This window comes from Gobius niger, assembly GCF_951799975.1.
Source record: "Gobius niger genome assembly, chromosome: 7".
NCBI classification, from domain to species: domain Eukaryota; kingdom Metazoa; phylum Chordata; class Actinopteri; order Gobiiformes; family Gobiidae; genus Gobius; species Gobius niger.
The window spans coordinates 5,205,667-5,222,829 of NC_136858.1; the positions used below are offsets into that span (position 1 = coordinate 5,205,667).

Sequence of the window (17,163 nt, forward strand, 5' to 3'; positions counted from 1 at the left end):
AAAAAAAAACAACTTCAAAATATGGCTAAGTTGGTGCCTGTAAAGTGTGGAGTCTGTAGGAGCGACTAAAGTGGAGATACAGTGGATTTAAAGAGTGGAATGAAAACCGGCCCTAAAGTTTAGTCTGTTTGTCTGCACATGTTCCCTGAATAAGCGAGGGGACACAGCCTTTACACTACAATGTTCTAGTTATTTCCGGGTAATCTCTGTCTCACTAGCGACAAAACATCATAAAATAAGCATCGCAGAGGATGAGTCTTGTCTTTTTTTAGATGTTATAGGAGAAAACTGACTAACAATCTCAACATTGACCAAACGTGAAAAGCCAATGGATTCAGCTGCTGCGGCTCAACCCAAAGGAGACACATGAACAAAAGCTTTACTGCACAGACTCGTTTGCCTCAACAGATGAGAATAACAAATGTTCAGCCTAGAAACTTCATTCATAAAACAAAAGCTCCAAGTCAGACGAGCGCAGACATTTTGAGAGGCAGGTGCCCAACCGAGACAAAAACGGCACCCCCTCCCACCAGAAAAAACTAACGATACATGTGTGTATACATTGTTTTTCCAGTAACTACTAACAGTGATAGACCATTAATATTTAATATAACATGCAAGGCACAATGATGTGGTCCTAATAATATTAAGTTTATCATAAGGCTTGTGATTAGCCTAATAAATAATGCATCTGGTTTGTCCATGGTCATTGTTTTGTCCTTATCAAAAACAGAAAAATAGTTCCTGTGCTCCTCAGCTCCCACTCAGTAATTGAGCTCATTTTAAACCGCGACATACAGATCTGCTAATGCTTACTGCTGATGCTGTCCGAACAGTCCCAACACTGACAAACCCTTTTGTTTACATTCCCCATAATAATACAGTAATAATAATATAGTCTGGTCACGCTAGTTTGTACATAAAAGTTATTCAATACTCAATTTACTCTGTTCTCCTTTGTCTGACTGAGATGGGCTGTACCATTCTCTAACAAGGGAACATGGTCAGCGCCGATGAATTTTGATCAGGCCGCACGTCAGCCGTACCAAGCTGTTGAGCAATAAAACTGTATTTTCAGCTGATATTGGCTTAGTACGGCAAATATTAAATTAATAATACTTAATTTTTAGGGGAAAAGGTGCATGTGAGAAGGGCACTTAAAGGGCAAAGGGGCAGGATTTTTGTGATGGTTTATCATTTAAAGTGTTTGAAAGAGCCGCTGATGTATTTAAACCTCCTGCTCGACTTCCTGCGTACTGTGTGACACCTTCTCCATTTATCCCTGTGCCTCAGGCTGTTCGAGGAGGCCTCCTGTCAGCTCAACCTGGTGGCTCTGGTGGGGTTCCTGCAGCAGCTGAGGCGAGCGTCCCAGAGCCAGCTCTTCGACTCGGTCACGGAGAGCGGCGACTACTCCCTGGCCATGCCCGGTACATCTACTACTTTCATAGAGTGCTTTTTTCTGGCATTCTGACACTTATTACACACATACTGCATTATTCAACTCTTTAAACATTGCGAGATTTACAATGTTTAAATGATGACCGTTGGCGCATCAAAATAGCGCCAACAGTCCCTCTGACCGCCATCAATCAATCACGCACACAGTGGCGCAAAAAGGGCATACGCAATATATGCCGTGCATAGAGGCGCTGAAAGGACGGGGCGCCAATAAGAGAGAGAAAAAATATTGAAATATAGTCGGTGCTAGGGACAGCGCCCCATGCCATCTAGGCCATTTCCTTTTTGTTTGATAAACACATTATCAAACATAAAATGCCAAACGCAGGTCAGTGTTGTAAGAGAGAGAGCAAACGTGGCTCTTTTTTGCAGGTTAGCAGCGGTTTGGCGACGCCAGCTTTGCGTCCGCATACCCCCCTGAAAGTGGGTAGTTGCGCCGCTGCATGCACACCATTCACTCAGGCCTACTGTCATTGCGTCCCCCACCCCCCCGATTTTTCTGTATCAAGTGACACTAACAAAACCATTGCTTAAAAGGTCCAATTATGTGGCCCTAATAATAAACTATAGACTTTAGAGGACGATGCAGGACTATCACAAGGCTCTGCACTTAATAATGCAAAGGTACTATAGCCTACACTTAAAACATCTGGTTTGTCAATATCATTGCTTTGTCCATGTCAAACATATCTTAAATAACAATAATCCACTGGGCTGTTCATGTTCTTGTGCTCCTCCCACAGTGTCCAGAGCCCAGGCACCTCCTCACCCATCTCTCTCCTCCTCACCCTTCTGTCTCCTTAGCTCACACTGCTCTGGCCCTGGTGTACGCTCAGCCCTTTTGTGTTCGGAAATCCTTAGTTTAAGTTTTCTTGTAGTTTTTCCAACGTAGGCCAGACCACATGTTGATAAGTGGTATGACATAAAACAGCCCGGTGAGTGAAACGGCCTGTGTGCCTGTGAAGAGGACCTTCTTCTTAGTTCCCTGTTGTCTCCAGGAGAGGCCAAGTGCACCCAGGACCGTGCTCTCCACCTGTTCCGCCTGGGGGAAGCCATGCTGAGGATCGTCAGGAACAAGAGCCGCCCCCTGCTGCACATGATGAGGGCCTGGAGCGTGGTGGCGCCCCATCTGGTGGAGGTGACTTACTGCACCCTGTATGTACTGGTATGTTCTGGCAGACAGACGTTCTATAGAAATGTTGCGCTCGTCCTGCAGGCCGCGTGTCACAAGGAGCGCCACGTGTCCCAGAAGGCCGTGTCCTTCATCCACGACGTGCTGACCGAGGTGCTGAGCTGCTGGGCCGAGCTGCCGCACTTCCACTTCAACGAGGCGCTCTTCAGGCCCTTCGAGCACATCATGCAGCTGGAGCTCTGCGACGAGGACGTGCAGGACCAGGTGCGTCATGAGGGCGGGGTCAGACCGGAGGGACGCTTTATTCAGTGAAACAAATATACGTTTTCAAGCTTCAGGAAATTCAGAGGTATCAGTTTGAATCTTTTGCTGAAAATTACTGACATAAATATCAAGAAAAGTCTTCTATCAAGAATAGGTCATTTTATGCATAAAAATGCCCCAAATTGTCTATATTATCTGAATATTGGACAGAGCCAGGTTTGAAATGATGTTTTCTATTTGTTGATATATTAGTTACAAAGACTTTTTCAGAGGGGACTTTTAAATCTTCTCATTTTGAAATGAGCTGTTCATCAGTGAAATTGAAAACTCAATAGATCTGACTACTTTTTATATATTGAAAAAATCTCTCTGAAGAAATATTGAGTCCTTGACTGTAAAAGAAGTCTACTTCTGTGGAGATATTGTGTGCGCACAATGTGATGAACATGCATTTTGAGAAAATGGCCCTTGAAATGACAATTTTCCAAATAAATCCACGAAAAAAAAAACATCTTATTGTGAAGATAAGGTCTTTTTTTGTTTCCAGGTGAAAGTCTATATGTGAATGGGGAAACTTTTTCAGTGCATAAATATCAATTTGAAACTTTTGCTGTAGATGACAGAGACAGGTGGGGACATCCATGGAGAGCTGGTCACGTCCTGTAGTTCGGTCGAGAGTTTATTGTGAGTGTTTCTGGTATGTTCTGGTGCAGGTGGTGACGTCCATCGGTGAGCTGGTGGAGATGTGCTCTCCTCAGATCCTGTCGGGCTGGAGGCCTCTGTTCAGCGCTCTGAGGACGGTCCACAGCAGCAAGAGCGACACCAAGGACTACCTGCTGGGAGAGTACTCCATGGGTACAGCAACATGCGCTCTATACCTCTATACCTACTACACCTACTATACCTACTATACCTACTATACCTACTCTTTATCTGACCCGGAGTTGGAATTCAAATTGCTTCAAATAATGACTGGTTTATAACTAGTGACTGTTGTTTTTAGCTACATTTAAACTGGATTCTTTGCCAGTAGAGGCTTGACTGGGACTGTGGCTGTTTTGAATGCTCAGAAACAAAACTTTAAATTTGGAATTGGATTTTTAGATCTCTGACATAAAGGAGTAAAAATGATTTGGAAATGTACTATGTAAAGTTTTTTATGGAAAAAACGAAATAAAAAAATAAAGATGTCAAAGGGACAGAATTGTCCTTAAAGTGACTCTGTAAGTTGAGATGTTTTACAAATCTCCCTCTTTTCCAAATACATATTTTTCTTTTGTTTGTTTCCGGGTGAAGTACAGGTAAGGAGCACACTCACTCTAAATTCCTGAACATTAAAAAACTACAATGCCACGATCAGGTGCTCAGGTACCAAAGGTCTTTAATCAAACTCCAGATAGGATGTGGCCATATTAATACGTTGGAACAAATGGCAATTCTGGCGGCCATCTTGTGCCTGGCTCATTGAGATGCCCTGTGTTCGAAATGTGCGGTATAAATAAACATGCCTTGCCTTGGCCCGTCTAACCCGGTGCAATGACTCTTTGATAATTGTGACTGAACTTATGTCAGATCTGGGAAGAATGTTTTTGCAGCTTTTCAAATGTTATTCCAGTTTAATAGATTTGAACTCCATTTGTTTATGGATTTTCCTCTGTCAAACACTTCAAATCTTTTACTTTAATTTATATCAAATATAAAAATAAATCCTACTTTGAAACAGTATTCCTGTACCTTTTAAAACCACATGACCAATATGTATCGAACATGGGACAGTGAGACAGTGAATGCTAAACCACGTATAGCCTGGGAATGAATGGAGGAAATAAAGCTAATATGGCTAAACAACACAACGTTTTCAGACTTCTCGTATGTCAGTCTGAAAACGTTTCCTCCACAGTCTCACATTCTGCCCTTGGATCAGTGGATCCTGGTTTTGCATTGGTAGCATAGGGGTTAGCCTCTCCGACCAGTCACAAAATGGCTGCTATGTTTGCCACATCAACGAGCTTCATGTGTGATCTGAAGTTTTTAAATGATCTTTGTAAGGTACTCACACGTCAGGCCCTCTCCACCTCACACTTCTCCTCCTCTTCTGTCCCTGTACAGGGAAATCTCAGGCTCCAGTGTTCGACGTGTTCGAAGCCTTCATTAACACCGACAACATCCAGGTGTTCGCCAACGCCGCCACCGACTACATCATGTGCCTGATGAAGTTCGTCAAAGGTTTAGGTACAGTTAGCACTGTCCTGTCACATGTGTGCTCTATCAGGTGGTGCCACACTGTAAGTCTGGTGCTCCTCCATAGAGATCACATTTGCCTTTGGTCCACTCAAGCCAAAACATTCAAAATGGCAACTAAAAGAGCAAGAAGCTTCTCTGAATAAGTAAATAACTTATTATGATGTTCGTTTGATTTGGACGCAAGTTTAGCTGTGTGTACTGAAGGAAATAAACAAGTCATATAGGCAGTGACGTGTGTTTAGGGGAGGCAGGTGCAGTCACCATGAGACATACAAGCCCAATATGAAAATCAACCAAATTTATTTCTCAGATAGTTATTCCTATCACCTGTAAGCCTCACTTCACGTCGCTATAGACTACGCTGTGGGGCCAGGACTCCTCCAGACAAACCATTCATAATGTCAGAGGAACTTTCATGGCTTAATAAAGGCCAAAGGGTTTTCATCATCTGAAAGGTTTTTCTTCAAAAAGTAAATAACAAACCCATAGAAATCACAGAAATGCCTTTAGCTTTGAGCCAGTTCCTACAAACACTTGTTAGCTGTGGAACCCTGGACCTGTTTGAATTGAACGTTCCATCCCCATACAAATGATCAGGGAAGCCAGGCACAATACTGAAAGACGGCAAGGGACGTTTGGTCCTTTTCATGGCATTGATGTAACTTCTGCGGTTTCTTTATCATTAACATATTATAAGATGATGTTTTGTGGCCACTGGATGTGTATCCGACCCACAAGAGGCAGAAACTTAACTGAATTTGAGGTAGCATTTAACACGCTAACTTGTCTCTAAAGTGACATCTCAAAAGCTCTGTACATTCATTAACGATTTCTAACGAGGCTTTGTACTAAATCTAGTTGACAACAGCTGAAAACATCTGGAAAGTTCATAATCTTAAATGTTTGATGGGCGGCACAGTAGCGCAGCGGTTAGTGCTCTCGCTTCACAGCTAGAAGGTCCGGGTTCGATTCCCACCGGGGGCCTTTCTGTGTGGAGTTTGCATGTTCTCCCCGTGTCTGCGTAGGTTTCCTCCGGGTACTCCGGTTTCCCCTACCACTAAAAACATGCACAATAGGCCAGGATGAATGATGTGTGTGAGTGAATGTATGGTGGTTGCCAGAGGGTCGTTGGCGCAGACGTGTGTAGTCGCGAAAGCGCTTCTGACAGTCTCCCCCAGGGGAAACTGAAGCTAAAAACGTAGCTTTCCACCACCGAGTATGGAGTGAATGTACAATTGTCTTATGTAAAGCGTTTTGTGACCATGTCTGTGAAAGGCGCTATATAAATAAAGATGTTCTTCTTCTTCTAATGCTAACTTCAATTTTACTTCAATTATTAAACCTTTGTCCATGAAGCATGCAGAGAACAAGACCCTGCTCCTCCATAGTGGGTGTGTGGGTGTGTAGGTGTGTGGGTGTGGGTGTGGGTGTAGTATGTAGTATGTAGTATGTAATGCATTTGTGCCCTGTGTTTAGGGGAGGTAGACTATAAGGAGATTGGAGACTGTGTGAACACGTCGGGACACAGCTCCACTGACCTGTGTTTGCCTGCGCTGGATTACCTCCACAAGTGTTCACAGGTGCAGCCCCAACAACATTCTACACTTGACGCAGTTGCAGTGGTTCCTCGAATGCAAATCACACATGTTGATATTTGTGTGAGCAGCTGCTGTCGAAGATCTACAAGATGCCCTCCAAGCCGGTGTTCCTGGGCGCACGTCTGGCCAGTCTGCCCATGAGGAGTCAGGAGCGCTCCGTCAGCAGTGAGGACGGCATCGACTGTGTGCTGCAGGAGTTCGACGACGACACCGGTGAGGCTTGAGTAAATACGGCAGAATGGAACTGTGTTATGGTTCCTATAAAGCATTTGGATGTTGTGCGTATTTACCTGTAGTTATCGGCAGCAAACATAATTGTTCCACTGCTTTTCCCTTACTTTTTATACTGTACCACCCACCCATTCATATATTTTACAAAATGTGAAGTATCAATGATGGAAGCAGGATTATAAGCCATGGACGCTTTAGATATAGAGAAATCACAATGTCACTAAAAGATTTTCTTCCCAACCGAATACAGGCTTTTACCATGATGTTTGTCTCCTTGTGCATCAGGCCTGATCCAAGTGTGGATCCTCCTGCTGGAGCAGCTGACTGCGGCCGTGTCCACCTGCCCTCGCCAGCACCAGCCGCCTACGCTGGAGCTGCTCTTCACCCTGCTGCGGGAGCTCACGCATGTCCCAGGTAACACCCTTCAACCATGTTCCATAAAACACCCTACACCCATGTCCCAGGTAACACCCTTCACCCATGTCCCAGGTAACACCGTTCACCCATGTTCCATATAACACCCTACACCCATGTCCCAGGTAACACCCTTCACCCATGTCCCAGGTAACACCCTTCACCCATGTTCCATATAACACCCTACACCCATGTCCCAGGTAACACACTTCACCCATGTCCCAGGTAACACCCTTCACCCATGTTCCATATAACACCCTACACCCATGTCCCAGGTAACACCCTTCACCCATGTCCCAGGTAACACCCTTCACCCATGTCCCAGGTAACACCCTTCACGCATGTCCCAGGTAACATCCTTCACCCATGTCCCTGGTAGAACCCTTCACCCATGTCCCAGGTAACACCCTTCACCCATGTCCCAGGTAACACCCTTCACCCATCTTCCATATTTCACCCTACACCCATGTTCCATATAACAACCTACACCCATGTCCCAGGTAACACCCTTCACCCATGTCCCAGGTAACACCCTTCACGCATGTCCCAGGTAACATCCTTCACCCATGTCCCTGGTAGCACCCTTCACCCATGTCCCAGGTAACACCCTTCACCCATGTCCCAGGTAACTCCCTTCACGCATGTCCCAGGTAACACCCTTCACGCATGTCCCAGGTAACACCCTTCACCCATGTCCCTGGTAGCACCCTTCACCCATGTCCCAGGTAACACCCTTCACCCATGTCCCTAGTAACACCCTTCACCCATGTCCTTGGTAACTCCCTTCACCCATGTCCCTGTTAGCACCCTTCACCCATATCAAAGGTAACACCCTTCACCCATGTCCCTGGTAACACCCTTCACCCATGTCCCTGGTAACACCCTTCACCCATGTCCCTGGTAGCACCCTTCACGCATGTCCCAGGTAACACCCTTCACGCATGTCCCAGGTAACACCCTTCACCCATGTCCCTGGTAGCACCCTTCACCCATGTCCCAGGTAACACCCTTCACCCATGTCCCTGTTAGCACCCTTCACCCATGTCCCTAGTAACACCCTTCACCCATGTCCTTGGTAACTCCCTTCACCCATGTCCCTGGTAGCACCCTTCACCCATGTCCCAGGTAACACCCTTCACCCATGTCCCTAGTAACACCCTTCACCCATGTCCCAGGTAACACCCCTCACCCATGTCCCTGTTAGCACCCTTCACCCATATCAAAGGTAACACCCTTCACCCATGTCCCTGTTAGCACCCTTCACCCATGTCCCTGGTAACACCCTTCACCCATGTCCCAGGTAACACCCTTCACCCATGTCCCATGTAACATTCAGCGCTAAACTCCTAGGTCAATTAATAATTAATAATTGTAATATATATTATGAATGTATTTGTATAATTCTAAACAGACCAACAATACTATAAATCAGTTTGTTTGGTTGTTTGAATGTAAACCTATTGCGGCTCTTTGAGACTTTCATTTGGTCTAAAATGGTCCGAAATGGTTCTGTTAATGTTGAAGGCTCTGCTCAAGGCTATGACACGTGTTTGCAGAAGGATTTTTAAAGCTTGGTTCTGAACTGTAGTCTCTTGTGCCCCAGGCCCCGGGTTTGCCATCTTTTCGGTCATCCAGCTGCTGCTTCCCGTCATGTCGCTATGGTTACAGCGGAGCCACGGAGACCACGCCTACTGGGACGTGGCGGCAGCGAACTTCAAGCACGCCATCGGCCTGTCCTGTGAGCTGGTGGTGGAGCACGTCAACAGCTTCATCCATTCTGGTACCGGGACATCACTCTGTATCACGGTCGCCTCTCAGGAGATTAAAACCAAACAGCTCAAAAAGAAAAAGATGCAGTTATTTTCTATGGAAAGTTTCAGATACATAATCTTTATAGTTTTAGTTTCCACGTAGAGCATTTTGGTGCTTTTGCTTTTTCATGTTTTTTATCCCTTTTTTGCAGTCTACAGCCTCTAGCCTGCAATGTTTCATTTGAAAGCTAAGACCTTGTAATTTCTGATAATATGTGTAAGACCTGTGTGACTAAAACACAACTTATAAGTGCTGGATGACAGGGAACTGGTTAAAGGTGACTTTTTTGGAGACCAGGGAGTTTATATGAAAAATGCTCAAAGACTCGAGTGAATAAACATAGTTGTCAACATGGCCGAGGCGTCTCAGAGCAGGTGATGTCCTGACCCTGTGCTCTCCGCAGATATCGGGTACGAGTCCCTGATGAACCTGATGCTGAAGGAGCTCTTCAAACTGCTGGTGTCCTGTGTGTCTGAGCCCGCCGAGCCCATCTCCAGAGTGGGCTGCTCCTGCATCAGGTCAGCTCTCTAACATTCACATACTCAGCCATGTGTGTGTGTGTGTGCTTGTACTTATGACATTGTGAGGACCAGTGTGACTTTTTAACCAACAGAGTGAGGACATTTTTGGAAAGTGATGACATTTTGGGTGGTCCTCACTTATTTGAAGGACTGTTGTGGTTGTAGGGTTAGAATTGGGTTTAGATTTGGGTTAGGGTTAGGATTAAGGTTAGGTTTAGGGTCTGGGTAATACATTATGTTTATGAATGTCCTCATAAGATAGAAGTACAAGATTGTGTGTGTGTGTGTGACGGGCTGCTCCCTTCTGCCCTGTGCTGCAGGTACGTCCTGGTGACGGTGGGGCCCGTGTTCACGGAGGAGATGTGGCGTCTGGCCTGCTGTGCCCTGCAGGACGCCTTCTCCGCCACGCTCGAGCCCGTCAAGGTAAGACGAGTCATGCTTCAGCAGTGGCTGACTAATAGACAAATAGACCCATTGCATATGCAGTGAGCCGAAGATGTGACGGAGACATAACTATCAAGATCCTTTAGTATGAATATCATTGTTATGTGCATAGAACAGGCCAGACACATAATGTAATCATAAATGAAGCCGAGACTCTGCAGGTGAATAGGGGAAAAAAAGATTACTGATATAAATATGAGAAAAGTTTTCTGTCATTTTTTTTTTGCAGTTCAAAGCTCAATAAATCAGTATCAAAAGCAGGAACCGAAAACAAATCTTATATCTTAAGATCTAAGTTTTGATGCTATTGGTCCAGGGACAGCTTTAAAGGAAGGGACTTGGTTGTTTCACCCATTTTCTTTCCCCAACATTTTTTTTTCTTTTTTTTGCCCCAATTTTCCATATTTACCCCATTCCTCTCCATATTTTCCCCCTCTTTTGCCTTATTTTTTTTTACACGATTTTTTCAAATTTTGCCACAATTTTTTCCAAAATGATTCCACATTCTTACACATTTCTTGACCTTGGAGATGAACCCGATATTGTGAATCTGCAGATCTTCCTCACATTATTGTTCTGTCAGGTTCTAAATCAGTGGTTTCCAACTTCTTTTGTCCAGTGTACCCCTTGAGTTGTTCATTTATTCTCTAAGTGCCCCCTACCTCGAAGATCCTGCCAGAATGAGAATTAGGTAAACAACTACAATAGTCTGAGTCAGTAAGTACTAAATGAATAACTGTTCAAACCCTGGTTGGGAGACACTGTTCTAGGTGACAAATATTTTAGTTGAGGTACTGGAAAAAGTGTTGGAAAACCAAGTATCATTAAAGTACTGGTATGGAAATGTAATGGTACCCAGCCCGACTCACAAGTGTGTAAGGGGAGAAATGTCCCTCCCAAAGACCTCAGTCTGCATTCAGGTCAAAGCAACTCCCCATGAGATGGCCGAATTCTGACCACTGCACCACTCTCACAAACATGTGACAGCGGCTTTAAAGGGCCCACAGTGAGCGCAGACGCACACACAGGCCCGGGCGGGTGGCGTGTTAATGCGCCGTATGAGAGTGTGGAGCGGGAGCAGGCCTAATCCTTAGTGTGCGGGGCAGATGTTCCCCAAAGCCTTTAATACTGTCAACATGCTAACGCTAACGCTAACACTGCTGTAAGCCCCAGAGGCCGGCTCAGTGCAGCCGCTGGCCCTAATACTTCCTGCACTCTCTGCCTGTGTGTTCAGCAGAGCCACTCGTTCATTTGAGAGCTCCACTTTCATCTGTCCATATTTGTGTTTGAGGTTTCTCTACTGCTAGTCTCAAACCACCACTTTACACGGCTGGACGCAGAGATAAGGCTGAGATGATAGGGCTGGGGTACCAGGGTTAAATGATACCGGGATGGATTGGGGGAAAAGTTCAGGCACTACTGGTATTGAAAAATAAAAGTCTCAAAAGCAGGGATTTCGATGCTTTTGGTATTTGGCTGTTTCTGCTTAAAGCGAGACACTACAGGTGAAAAAGGAAACGTTTTAAATAGAGATATGAGTATGATGTCATTGTACACATTGTACACTGCGTTCCAAATTGTTATACAAATTGTATTTTTGTGTCAAAAAGGTAAAAAAACATTTTTTTTAATGAAATTCATGGATGATATTGTGTCTCGGGGCTGTTTGAATCACTGACATTAATCTCAGAGACCTGGGATGATTAGTTGTCAGGTTAAGCCCAGTTAAGGGAAAAACTACTGAAAAAGGATGTTCCACTTTATTAAGCAGATCATCATTTTCAAGCAATATGGGAAAGAAAAAGGATCTCTCTGCTGATGAAAAGCGAGAAATAGTTGAAAGCTTTAGGTAAGCTTTAGGTATAAAAACCTTCCATATTTCATGAAAGATTGATGAGAGATTTGTGGATGATTCAGAGCACACTCGGCTTTGTGCAGATAAAGGCACAATATGGACGGTTTCTGCCAGACAATACATCAGATTAAGAGAACAGCTGCTACAAAGCACCAGACAGGTATAAGCTGCTGGTGCCTCTGGAGTCTCCCAAACATCATGGTGTAGGACCCTCCAGAGGCTGCAGTTGTGCATAAACCTTCTATCCGGCCTCCTCTAGTGTTCATTGAAGCTGATGAACAGAAACGGCTGCAGTGGCTCAGAAATACATGAAGACTCATTTTCAAACAGTCTTGTTCACTGATGAGGCCGTGTAACCCTGGATGGTCAGATGGATGGATGGAGTAGTGGATGGTTGGTGAATGGCCACAATGTCCCAACAAGGCTGTGACGTCAGTAAGGAGGAGGCGGAGTCATGTTTTGGGCCAGAATCATGGTGAGAGAGCTGGTCGGCCCCTTTAGGCCCTTTTAGGCTCCCTGAAGGTGTGAAAATGACCTTTGAAAAATATGTGGAGTTTCTGACTGACCACTGTCTTCTATGCTACAAAAAGAAGAGCCGTGCTTTCCCGAACAAAATCATCTTCATGCATGACAACGCACCATGTTCTGCTGTAAAGAATACCTCTGCATCAGTGGCTGCTATGGGCATAAAAGGAGAGAAACTCATGATGTGGACCCCCTCCTCCCCTGACTTCAACCCTATTGAGAACCTTTGGAGCCTCAACAAAAAAAACGTCTATGAGGGTGGGAGGCAGTTTTCATCCAAACAGCAGCTCTGGGAGGCTATTCTAACATCCTGCAAAGAAATCCAAGCAGAAACTGTCCAAAAACTCACAAGTTTAATGGATTTAAGAATTTTGAAGCTGCTCAAACAAGGGCTCCTATGGTAAAATATAACTTCACCTGTCAAGATGTTTTTGATTGAAATAGCTTTTGATTTCAGTAAATATGACCTCTTAATGCTACAAATTCAACAAATGACCGTTTTCAGTTAATTACAAGCTTTATAATGTATTGAAGCGATGAATTGCATAATAATTTGGAACAGTAGATTTTGAGTTCTTTACTATATTTATTTTTGAAAAAAATACTGGGAGATTTTTCAACCACATTTAAATGATCCTCTACCAGTTAAAGACTTGAAAATTATGCTGACTCTCATTTGAGTTGACAATTTAGAAAATCTTAGAAAAATGTCATTTGCATAACAATTTGGAACACAGTGTATGTTTTCATAGAGAAATAAGGCGTTTTATGCCTAAAAAATAGCCTAAATTTCCCATATTTTTCAGCGACGAAATCAGAAAAATGGACTGAGCCAGGTTTAAATGTATTGTTTATTTTGTTGACATATTACTTACAAAGAAGGCAAGGCAACTTTATTTATACCACGCACTTACACTTGGCAACTCAATACGATGCTGCTCTGATCTCTGGAGAAACTTTGAATCAGTGAATACTTTAACATGTTATTGCGTTAAGTTTACATGTTAAGAGAACAACCTGCAGCGTCTCCACCTGAACTGAGCATAGTTTTCTCCAGTTCGGCATAACCCAAATCTAAAAGCTTCTTTAAAAATGTGTCAACAAAAATGAGACGAAAACAAGACTGAAAATGCAACGAAAAAAGTGACGAAAAGGCAATGAGAAAGTGACGGAAATGTGTGACAAAAACGGTAGTTTAGATGCGTTTGGAAGATTTGGATAAAGCTGAAGTGGAGCTTGGTTAAAGTGGGGGTTAAGAGGTTAAATGATACGAATTTAAAAGAAATTGTCTTTTATGGAATATATTAACATCATTGTTCTGCTTTAAAGCAGTACTAAGTAACTTGTTTACCTTAATATATCCTTTCTGTAGTCCCTCTGGGGATAATACAAGTGTTAATGGGATGATTGGAGGGTCTTTCATCGCCCCCCTGGTGTCTCTGGGCAGAAAACCACAATTGCAACTTGACTGCCACCAGGTAGGAGTCACACTAATACACTAATGGAATCACGAAGACGAAGCTAACAGGCTAACTGGGCAAAGCTAACTGCGGGCTAGCGGCACTTTAAACAGTATTTACAGCCGAGTTTGAGTCAAAAAAATATCTCCATTGTGTAATTGGATGTACAATATCCCTCTGTCCCTTTGTCTTTTCTGTCAGTGTAGTATTTACTCTCACGGATAATTAAAGAGGAAAAAAATCGCAACTTGCTACGACACCTGCAGTTGCGCTTATGGCCTCTAGGGGCAAGAGTTACTTAGTACTGCTTTAATGTTGTAGATCAGTATTTGTCAACCAGTGGTCCCTCGTTATAACACGGTTCACCTTTCGCGGCCGTTTAGCAGATTTTTTTTTTTGTACAATTTTGCAGCATTTTTACAGCGTATGAACGCCATACGCGCATTGTGTTCTCCATCCTGATTGAGTCATAGAGTGAGCCTCCTCTCGCTGCAGAGAGGATCTCTGTGGACCGTCAACGCATTAGTGCACACCACAGAGTCTCAAGCAACACAGGTCTTAAGCAGCTTTTACGTGGAAATCAGCACGCTACCATTTAGGGAGTGTTTTAGCTTTACTTGGAACACAACACTGTCTTTTTACTTACACATAGTGCTTACGGTGGGAAGAAAAAGTAAGTACACTCTTTGTGTACTCACATTTCATTTCATTTCTCGGATTTCTGCCTAAATTGGTCACTAAATGTGGGCTGATCTTCAGGAATAATTGAACAGTGTTAAAACTAATGCCACCCAAACATTTGCATTTGATCATATTTTTATTTGCCATAACATGTAAACATTCACAAGGTCTCTCCTGTGCAATAAGTAAGTGCGCCCCTGAATCTCACTGAGCTGCAGCAGTTTTGTAAAGAGGAATGGTCCAAGATTCATCCTGATCGTTGTGAACATCTAATCTGCAACTACAGAAAAACAGTTGTTACTGCAAAAGAACGATCAGCAGATATTTAATACAGGGGTTCACTTACTTATTCACATGCTGTTGTGGATGTCTCAGATCCTTCTGCAAAATATTGTGTAAAATAATAAACTTGTGAATTAATTCTTACTGATTAACCCAAAGTTGAATAGTTTGGGAGGGTTTAAGGGGTCTGCAAGACAAATAAGGTTGATAGTATACGGTTCGATAATGTTCAGGTATTTGTGTCGTAAACCAAGCATTAAAGCCCAGCCCTAGTGAGTTACTTTTTACTTCACCGACTGACACCGAGCCATAAAACCAGGACACAGTGAGGGTCACGGCGAGGACCACGCGCCCTCCGTCGAGATCCGGACTCCGCTCATGGGGTCATGGATCTAGAAGGTTCTCCGCGGCAGCTCTGCTCTGGCCTGAGCGCAGAGGTCACAGGACTGTTCTCTGAGTGTGAACTGCTGCTGGACGTAAGCTGCTTTAGAGCTCAGAGCACATCTGTCCCGCTGTGTGCATTTGTGTCAGCGGCGCAACCGCAAATACTGTCGTCAAGTCGTCCCAGTAATGACACATTTGCAGGATGGAGCGAGTTCATGTTGAGTTTCTTTACCTACAGGAGACAGATCAGGCCAAAGTGACTTTTAATCATGGACTAAAGTTTCTTCTCCATTCCCTCTACATTTATAAACCCTCGTTGGACTCGCTCTGTGCAGTCCTTATCACAGCGCCATTCATTCACTAACATGGCGCTAGCTAAAAATGGTGGCTTGTATTAGAGTTGAATGATTGATGGCCATGTGCTTCTGTTTACTTCTCAGTCTAGTCCAGGTGTGCAGTAGATGGTGGATGTACAGTGAAAATTTCAGCGCTTATAAAGCAGCCATCGCTCTCTCAGCATTGTGTTGGTCCCTCACTGCACACGCTCTCATGCACTGTCTGTCTGAAGGTGAGCCGTGAGCTGCTTTAAAGAGTCGTTGCAGCTCAGTTGGGCCCCTTTCGAACCTAAAAGGAGGCTTATGTTTGGGAATCTTTTGGATAAAGACAAGAACATATCCCATAACCACTGACGAAAACACAATTAAGATGCAAATAGCCAGAAAGGATTTAGGCTATTTACAACAAATAGTATAGTACTACAGTATACTAATGAATGATCATATATATTGATAATTGATAAACATTCTCCACTGTCCCTCTGACCACTGGTGTGCCTCAAGGCTCCATCCTTGGTCCACTGTTGTTTTCGCTGTATATGCTGCCACTGAGCGCTGTCATTTTAAAACACAACTTGTCGTTTCATTTTTATGCGGACGATATACAGGTCTATTTACCCATCTTGCCAAACAGCACAGGAGCACTGCAGTCCATCTATAATGCCCTGGCTGACATCAAGGAATGGCTCACACAGAACTTTTTACATCTTAACGAGAGTAAAAGTGAGTGCATTTTGTTTGGACCCAAATTTATGGACTCTGTGTTGGACCTGGGAACCCTTGCCCCTTTTTCTCAAACAGTGGTGAGAAATTTAGGAGTTAAGTTTGACGACAAACTGAAATTCGACAAGCAGATTGACACTGTTGTTCGGACAAGCTTTTTTCAGCTCCGTCTCCTGGCCAAGGTTAAACCTTTCCTCGGTCAGGATGACTTAGAGAAGGCTATGCACGCTTTTATGAGCTCCCGTATTGACTACTGCAATGCACTTTATGTGGATGTGAACAAGTGCACTTTAAACCGGCTGCAATTGGTGCAAAACGCTGCAGCTCGGCTGCTCACAAACACTTACCAGTGCAGTCACATCACTCCAGTGCTGTACTCCTTACACTGGCTCCCAGTACATGCGAGGGTTAATTTTAAACTCTTAATGTTTGTTGTATATGTGTTTTCTTAAATATTTTGTGCTAAAATTGTTTTTTATTATATTGCACTTATGGAAAGCACTTTGGTTCAGCGGGTGCTGTTGTAAAGCGCTATACAAATAAAAGCTGATTGATTGATTGATTGTTAAGTCAGTTAAACAGTAAATATTTACTAAATATTCTGTGCTGCGACCCGCCTCCACCCAACCTCCGCCTCTTCTACCTGCTGTATCCTTCACGGGTCTCCTATACCACCACCAGTGTCCAGGCTCCGGGGAAGACATCCCTAACTCCAAGCTGTTCATCCATACTGACTTTCATACATCGATGTCTACCGCCGGGGTCTGATCGGGAAAACTAATATACATGTCAATAAATCT

At 43.9% G+C, this 17,163-nt stretch overlaps 1 protein-coding gene across 1 annotated transcript in view; it reads left to right on the forward strand.

Annotated features, from left to right (window-relative positions):
* The window catches only part of arfgef3 (ARFGEF family member 3), an 88,837-nt gene that overhangs the window by 51,326 nt on the left and 20,348 nt on the right, over positions 1–17,163 (forward strand). Inside the window, exons 24-34 of the mRNA XM_079560398.1 lie at positions 1,294–1,427; positions 2,457–2,596; positions 2,675–2,854; positions 3,568–3,709; positions 4,964–5,086; positions 6,575–6,678; positions 6,765–6,909; positions 7,213–7,341; positions 8,945–9,121; positions 9,557–9,671; positions 9,995–10,097. Of these exons, the coding sequence (XP_079416524.1) occupies positions 1,294–1,427; positions 2,457–2,596; positions 2,675–2,854; positions 3,568–3,709; positions 4,964–5,086; positions 6,575–6,678; positions 6,765–6,909; positions 7,213–7,341; positions 8,945–9,121; positions 9,557–9,671; positions 9,995–10,097 (1,492 nt within the window). The remainder of the gene's footprint in view (positions 1–1,293; positions 1,428–2,456; positions 2,597–2,674; positions 2,855–3,567; positions 3,710–4,963; positions 5,087–6,574; positions 6,679–6,764; positions 6,910–7,212; positions 7,342–8,944; positions 9,122–9,556; positions 9,672–9,994; positions 10,098–17,163) is intronic.